Source organism: Drosophila pseudoobscura, chromosome X, assembly GCF_009870125.1.
Source record: "Drosophila pseudoobscura strain MV-25-SWS-2005 chromosome X, UCI_Dpse_MV25, whole genome shotgun sequence".
Taxonomy (NCBI): Eukaryota; Metazoa; Arthropoda; class Insecta; order Diptera; family Drosophilidae; genus Drosophila; species Drosophila pseudoobscura.
This window is the reverse complement of record NC_046683.1, coordinates 60,180,196-60,187,176: the sequence shown is the minus strand read 5'-3', so window position 1 is coordinate 60,187,176 and position 6,981 is coordinate 60,180,196. Positions and strand designations below refer to the sequence as shown.

At 50.0% G+C, this 6,981-nt stretch overlaps 3 protein-coding genes across 5 annotated transcripts; 1 reads left to right on the top strand and 2 right to left on the bottom strand.

Annotated features, from left to right (window-relative positions):
* The first annotated feature begins 101 nt into the window (after positions 1-101).
* LOC6900324 (TBC1 domain family member 13) lies at positions 102-2,192 on the top strand. Of its 3 annotated transcripts, none has more exons than XM_033382449.1 (6): positions 102-409; positions 486-559; positions 623-1,098; positions 1,179-1,181; positions 1,240-1,763; positions 1,827-2,192. In XM_033382449.1, the coding sequence occupies exons 1-6, from the start codon at positions 390-392 to the stop codon at positions 1,939-1,941; spliced, it is 1,212 nt and encodes a 403-aa protein (XP_033238340.1). In that variant the 5' UTR covers positions 102-389; the 3' UTR covers positions 1,942-2,192. The 3 variants fall into 3 exon arrangements, with proteins under 3 accessions (XP_033238340.1, XP_033238339.1, XP_002135645.3); XM_033382448.1 differs by having other exon boundaries at positions 1,176-1,181; XM_002135609.4 differs by lacking the exon at positions 1,179-1,181 and having other exon boundaries at positions 103-409.
* An 876-nt stretch (positions 2,193-3,068) lies between these two features.
* LOC6900325 (cytosol aminopeptidase-like) lies at positions 3,069-3,746 on the bottom strand. Its single transcript, XM_002135610.2, has one exon. The coding sequence runs from the start codon at positions 3,744-3,746 to the stop codon at positions 3,069-3,071; it is 678 nt and encodes a 225-aa protein (XP_002135646.2).
* Positions 3,747-4,676: 930 nt separating this feature from the next.
* LOC4812730 (cytosol aminopeptidase-like) lies at positions 4,677-6,794 on the bottom strand. The gene is made up of 3 exons (XM_001353073.4): positions 5,581-6,794; positions 5,058-5,522; positions 4,677-4,997 (listed from the first exon to the last, which is right to left on the bottom strand). The coding sequence occupies exons 1-3, from the start codon at positions 6,673-6,675 to the stop codon at positions 4,857-4,859; spliced, it is 1,701 nt and encodes a 566-aa protein (XP_001353109.3). The 5' UTR covers positions 6,676-6,794; the 3' UTR covers positions 4,677-4,856.
* Positions 6,795-6,981: the final 187 nt, after the last annotated feature.

The window sequence follows — 6,981 nt, the reverse complement described above, 5'->3', positions numbered from 1 at the left end:
ATTTTCCGTCATTTACCTCCAGTATTTGAACTATTTAAATAGAGGGGGCTTAAGAGGGCTAAGGTCGGGTTTTCAGCTACATATATTGTTGTTGAGGAACCAAAATTGAGGCAAAAACAATCAAAGTCAAGTATTTAAAACAAGACAGTTCAGTAGAAAATTGATTCATTAATCGGATAAAACTATGTGGGCAGGACTGAGAGATCTAGATATCTAAAAATATTCGACGGAATATCAAAATTGTTTCTGCTCCGAACTGTATAGGAAAAAGCAATAATGCAGCTGGCTGGATGACAACAAAGCAATAATAGAAGTCCAGTCCACATCATTGCAACGCGACTGTCCCTGCATGGAGCAGACCGAGATCCACGCCCGCATACAGCCAAAGCATGTCTATTTTCAAGGCGCGGTATGGACGACACAAAAATATGATGTGTTTTCGGGAATTAAGAACAAAAGATTGTTATCCCCCCTGTATCTTTCAGTGTAAAAGAGTTTGATGATGCGCTGGCCCAGGATGTGGTTGACCTAAAGGAGCTGCGCAGACTGACGTTTAATGGTGGGATATCACACTTCTGATAGGCGTAGCAATTCATGGACATGAATCCAATCCAATCCACAGGTGTGCCCGACGTACAAAGCTTCCGTGCACTCAGCTGGAAACTGCTGTTGGGCTACTTGGGACCAAGGCGCAGCAGTTGGACGACCACGCTGGCCCAGAAGCGAGCCCTGTACAAGCAGTTCATTGAGGAATTGGTACTCCCCCCGGGACACAGCTGCAATGGAGCTGGAGAAGGCGACGGGGACGGGGACGTCGCTGTTGATTCGAGGGGCGTTGGCCTACAAGATCATCCGCTTAGCGAGGGGCCAGAAAGCGCCTGGAACACATTCTTCAATGACAACGAATTTCTGCTGCAGATCGACAAAGATGTGAGGCGCCTGTGTCCCGACATCTCGTTCTTTCAACAGCCCACAGAGTATCCCTGTGACATTGTGGTGCACAGTAAAGGCGAGCACGGGCGGCGGCTTCACGAACGGGTAGTGCCCACGGTGCTTAGCTCGGCGAACGTCGAGCGCAAGGGCTTGGGCATGACCAAGGTGAGTTTCGGTCGGAAATTGTGCTAGAAAATAAGCTCAAAGTTTGTTCCATTATGCCTACCATTGTGGACGTTTAGCAGCAAGTAAGTGACCCCCACTCAAGCGACACTCGATTTAATGAGCCTCTTTGCTCCCAATCAGATCAATTTAATCACAAAGCGTTCGGTGGAGACCTATGCCGCCATGGAGGACGGCCAGGAGGCCCACTGGGAGGTTGTGCAGCGCATCCTATTCATCTACGCCAAGCTGAATCCTGGCCAGGGTTACGTACAGGGCATGAATGAGATTGTCGGACCCATCTACTATGTGATGGCCTCGGATCCGGATCTCTCGTACCGCGCCCACGCGGAGGCAGACTGTTTCTTCTGCTTCACGGCTCTAATGAGCGAGATACGCGACTTCTTCATCAAGACTCTGGACGATGCGGAGGGTGGCATAAAGTTCATGATGGGCCTGCTATCTAACATGCTGAAGACTAAAGATATAGACATCTACGAGCATCTGAAGAGCCAAGAGCTGCATCCGCAGTACTACAGCTTCAGGTGGCTCACCCTCCTGCTCTCGCAGGAGTTTCCACTGCCCGATGTGCTGCGAATTTGGGATTCGGTATTCTCGGACGAGCAGCGCTTTAATTTTCTCATCAAAATCTGCTGTTCCATGATATTGTAAGCATGCGCTGACTTTCAACTGATTCATTTACATTTACTGATGTATTTACTGATTTATAGAATCCAAAGGGAAGCAATTTTGGAGAACGACTTTGCCTCGAATGTGAAGCTGCTGCAAAACTATCCACCCATTGACATAAACGTTGTGATTACTCATGCAGTCTCCCTGGCGTAGCACTCACTTTTAGTGATACCACAGATATTACACACATATAATACCCGATTCCGGGTAGAGTCTGACAAAGCAATAATCCACAGTGTCTGGTTATCATTTTCAATAGTTCGAAGCCCAGGACCCAACAAAAGATCGAACACTAGCGCTGTTTCTCTGTTTTATACGTTAAAATTTCATAATAAACGAATGTGCCGCATGTGTTTGTGTGGAGATTAAAAATGCAAAAACATATTTAACATAGAGTGATCATAGCTCAAGTGTAATTTTGTGTTCGTGTGTGGCATCGTCAAAAAACACAGTAAAAATATATATAACATTGGATTCCCGTTAGAGATTGATTAGAATCGTCTGAGCAATAAACTCAACCAGTGTTCGGGTCGGGCGCTGTATCTTTCAGTGTAAAAGAGTTCGATGATGCGCTGTCCCAGGATGTGGTTGACCTAAAAGAGCTGCGCAGACTGACGTTTAATGGTGGGATATCACACTTCTGATAGGCGTAGCAGTTCATGGACATGAATCCAATCCAATCCACAGGTGTGCCCGATGTACAAAGCTTCCGTGCACTCAGCTGGAAACTGCTGTTGGGCTACTTGGGACCAAGGCGCAGCAGTTGGACGACCACGCTGGCCCAAAAGCGAGCCCTGTACAAGCAGTTCATTGAGGAATTGGTACTCCCCCCGGGACACAGCTGCAATGGAGGTGGAGAAGGCGACGGGGACGGGTACGGCGCTGTTGATTCAAGGGGCGTTGGCCCGCTTAGCGAGGGGCCAGAAAGCGCCTGGAAAACATTATTACACAGTACTACAGCTTCAGGTGGCTCACCCTCCTGCTCTCGCAGGAGTTTCCACTGTCCGATGTGCTGCGAATTTGCGATTCGGTATTCTCGGACGAGCAGCGCTTTAATTTTCTCATCAAAATCTGCTGTTCCATGATATTTTAAGCATGCGCTGACTTTCAACTGATTCATTTACATTTACTGATGTATTTACTGATTTATAAAATCCAAAGGGAAGAAATTTTGGAGAACGACTTTGCCTCGAATGTGAAGCTGCTGCAAAACTATCCACCTATTGACATAAAGGTTGGAGGAGGTTGGAGGGCATCTCCTGCAGCTGTCTCGTCAGGTTCTAGGTGGCTGCCATCTGCAGACCAATGCGCCATCCTTCGAGACCGCAGACCTCGTCTTTTCTTGCGTATAAGTCCAGCGACGGCACTGGAATCCTGTTCTTTGGGTTGCGCAGCTCCTGGTAGAGCCAGATCCCCAATGCGGCCCCCTCGGCGGTGGACTCGGCGTGGCCGCAGTTTTCAACTTCGATTCTGTCGGTGTCCAGCTCGGCCAGGATGCGGCAGGCGGCGGCCACGGAGCGACGGATCGCCTCCTTCTGTTCGTCGAGCACTTCGTAGGGATTGTAGCCGAGGCACTCCTTGCCGAGGCCGACCACAGCCACCACAGAGTAATAGGGGATGCGCTCTGGTTCGATCGCAAAGAAAAGGCGAGCCTCTCCCCGCTTGGGCATGGGTCCGGACATGCGGAGGACCTCTAACAATCGGCCTGCAGTCTTCTGGACATTGTACCGCCAACCGGTCGCGGTGAGGACGCCAGCATCATTGCGGTCCGTTTCGTCGGCGAACACGCTGACCACAAGCCCGCGCGATGGAGGATCCGCACACATATCCATCTGCTGGAGCTGCAACATCTGGTTTACCGCCTGCGAGACGGAGCGGCGCTGGATAGCCTGGGGACGTGGTCGCAGGCACTGCCGGAAGGCCTGGGAGACCAGCCGACGTACAACGCCAAGCATCATTTTTCGTTAGGCCCTATACAAAGTACCAAATATCGGATATTCTGGATACGTATTTCGTGTTCAATTTCTTGCAATAGAGAATGCCAAATTGATGCGATGAATGTACTCCATGAGAAAGTTGCACTCACTTTAGGGGGTTTTTGGTCGGTACATTCAGGAAATTCGAAAGGATCAGTATCTAAAAACGAGTGGACATCGGCCCTTCACTCTCTACTGTTTTGGTTTGGCTGTCCTCGGAGGAGTAAACATATCTATGCATGTATATCTTTGACAAATGGGGCTAACAAATCATGAACTCTTGAAGGGCCATGGTACTCGAATAGATGTGGCTTTGGATCTATGAGCGTCCTTGATGAGCACCTAGATATCAGAGACCATGAAAGCTAGAGCAACCAAATTGTATATCCAGACACCTGGACCCGTCCGCCCCCACAACGACCAAAAATTAACGCAGAATCGTAGATAACGCCATATTTACTAGACTGTCAAATGTGGATGAGATCGGATCGTTATTTTAGCCATAATGACCAAATGTTAGCCTTCCACGCGCTTACTCATTCTCTCTCGATCTCTCTATCCATCTCACACACTCTTTCTCGTGCAGTGTGTTCGCTCTGGCGGAGGGAAGCGAGATAGAACGGCGGGCTTGTGTGTAAGATAGAGAGAGAGAGGGAGAAACACTCCACTCTCCTATCTCATGTGCAACATGAGCAACAAGTGCGAGCATAATTCAGAGTTAACTTCGTTCCCGCTCGTTAAAGGATCTTTTTTGTATAAGTGGGTGATAAAAAAGAAAGGTTTTTAAAATCAAAACATTAGAGAATACAATTTATTTGGCATACGCCTAACTTAAAAAAAAATATTTCAGAAAAAAATAAACTTGAATTTTACAATAAGGCATTGCCGTTACAAAGTGCCGTGACTAAATAATTACTTAAAAGTTTCGATACTGTATCATTAATTCCAAAAACCAATTCCTTGAAAATACCAACAATTTGAAAACATGTTCATTAACAATGTCGCCGAAATATTTATGATGACGGCATGCGGAGTGCTTTGTGGGACTGACAATTGGGACTGGCATATCTTCATTACGTCTGGAAGAGTTTACTACTTGCCCAACTTCGGGGCGGTGTCCTTGCAGATGGTCTGGGCAATAAACTCGACCAGGGTGCGGGTCGGACGGCCAGCCATGCCACGGCGAAGGTACTCAAAGTCGATGCCGTTGGTGACCATCACGTTCGTGGCATCCTGAAACGAGAAACGCCATTAGGCAATCCACCACCGAGTGGGAGATACTCCCATACTCACAATGTGCATCCACTGGCCGCAGGGCACGAACTCACGCAGGAAGGCAGCGGCCTTGCAGGGACGTCCACCTCGGCCAATGCCGTAGTTTTGGACATCGCTGCGGGATCCGGCACGCACTGCCTTGCTGTAGTAGTTCCACAACGGAAAGCGCCACACGCGGTCTCCGGTGTGCATGCTGGCGTGCTTGATCTGCTGCCACAGGATCTCCGAGTTTGTGAACACTCCGGCGGCTGCCTCGTCCAGGGACTGACGCATGTAGCCCGAGCAGGTGCCGACGTCAATGATGCACTTGGGACAGAAGTTTTGCGCATAAAGCAGGGCGTCTGCCAGGACCAGTACATCCTCGTGATCGGTGCATTGGATCTCGATGGTCTTGCCGTTCATGGACTTGACCATGTCCCCGGGACGAAACGAATTGCAGCCAACAACGTTTTCACACAAAGGTATCAGACCACGGATGTTGACCTAAACAAGGACAATCAAAAATAACGATCAATCGGGAGACAAAAATCTTTCCACTTACGGGTAAACGGAGACTGGCCACGGCTCGACAGGTGGCTACGACGACTGCTGCTCCGGTCATGTCGCCACGCATGTTGTACAGTTCTTTCCGTCTCTTCAGGCATAAGCCACCGGCATCGTAAGTCACGCCTTGGCCCACCAGTACAATGGGACGCTCCTCGGCACAGGTGCCGTAGTAACTCAGCTCCAAGAAGATGGGCGGCTCGCACGAGGCCTTGCCCACAGCCAGGAAGGCGTGCATCGACTGGCTCTCGGCCCAGCCCTCGACCTTGACCTCCACATTGACACCGGACTTGCACAGCACCTCGACGACATTCTGCGCAAAGGCTGTGGGTGTGAGGAGGTTGGAGGGCATCTCCTGCAGCTGCCGCGTCAGGTTCTGGGCGGCTGCCTTCTGCAGACCAATGCGCCATCCTTCGATGTCGCAAATATCATCTGGGGTGGCAAACAAATCAATGGACGGTACGGAGACGCGTTGCTTGGGGTCTCGCAGCTCTTGATAGGCCCAGATGCCCAACGCGGCCCCCTCGGCGGCGGACTCGGCGTGGCCGCAGTTTTCAACTTCGATTCTGTCGGTGTCCAGCTCGGCCAGGATGCGGCAGGCGGCAGCCACGGAGCGACGGATCGCCTCCTTCTGTTCGTCGAGCACTTCGTAGGGATTGTAGCCGAGGCACTCCTTGCCGAGGCCGACCACAGCCACCACAGAGTAATAGGGGATGCGCTCTGGCTCGATCGCGAAGAGCAGACGGGCCTCGCCCCGCTTGGGCATGGGTCCGGACATACGCAGGACCTGGATGAGGCGGCCGTTGGTCTTGGTCACGTTGTACCGCCAACCGGCCGGTGTCAGGATGCCGGCATCGTTCTTGTCCTCCTCATCCGCGAAGACACCGATCACCAAGCCGCGTGAGGGCTGATCCGCACAGATGTCCATCTGTTGCAGCTGCAGCATCTGGTTGATGGCCTGCGAGGCGTACGAACGCCTCAGCACGGTGTCGGCATACTGCCAGCGGACAACTGGCTGTCTGACGATCCTGACAAGCAGACTCCGCGACACTCCGAATATTGCACCGAGCCTGCGAGCACACATACCAATCATCAAACACACAACAATTTTTTGAAAAAAAACAAATGATAGATTACTAAAACTGAAAATTTGCTTAACAAAAAATTTTGATTTCGATTTTAGCTGTTGACTCGACTATTTGTTAACAGGAACTGAATAATTTTTTTTTAGAGCAACGAATAGTTCATGACACAAAGGGAAGAGGGGTTTTCCAAAGCCTTTTCTGATGACGCCATTAAAAAGGAGACTAGATCCCAATTTGTATACATATGTATGTTGGAAATGTTTAAGAACTACAGCTATCCTGCGTTGAATCATCGAAAAAATCACCATCTGTGT

Excerpts from the sequence above, each read along its gene's own strand:
- LOC6900324 (XM_033382448.1), top strand. The coding sequence starts at position 390 with ATGTCTATTTTCAAGGCGCG. Across the intron at positions 410-485 it reads ATGTCTATTTTCAAGGCGCG|TGTAAAAGAGTTTGATGATG; the intron begins GTATGGACGACA and ends TGTATCTTTCAG. Across the intron at positions 1,764-1,826 it reads ATCTGCTGTTCCATGATATT|AATCCAAAGGGAAGCAATTT; the intron begins GTAAGCATGCGC and ends ACTGATTTATAG.
- LOC6900325 (XM_002135610.2), bottom strand. The coding sequence starts at position 3,746 with ATGATGCTTGGCGTTGTACGTCGGCTGGTCTCCCAGGCCTTCCGGCAG.
- LOC4812730 (XM_001353073.4), bottom strand. The coding sequence starts at position 6,675 with ATGATTGGTATGTGTGCTCGCAGGCTCGGTGCAATATTCGGAGTGTCG. Across the intron at positions 5,523-5,580 it reads TGGCCAGTCTCCGTTTACCC|GTCAACATCCGTGGTCTGAT; the intron begins GTAAGTGGAAAG and ends GTCCTTGTTTAG. Across the intron at positions 4,998-5,057 it reads GCGGCCAGTGGATGCACATT|GATGCCACGAACGTGATGGT; the intron begins GTGAGTATGGGA and ends TTCTCGTTTCAG.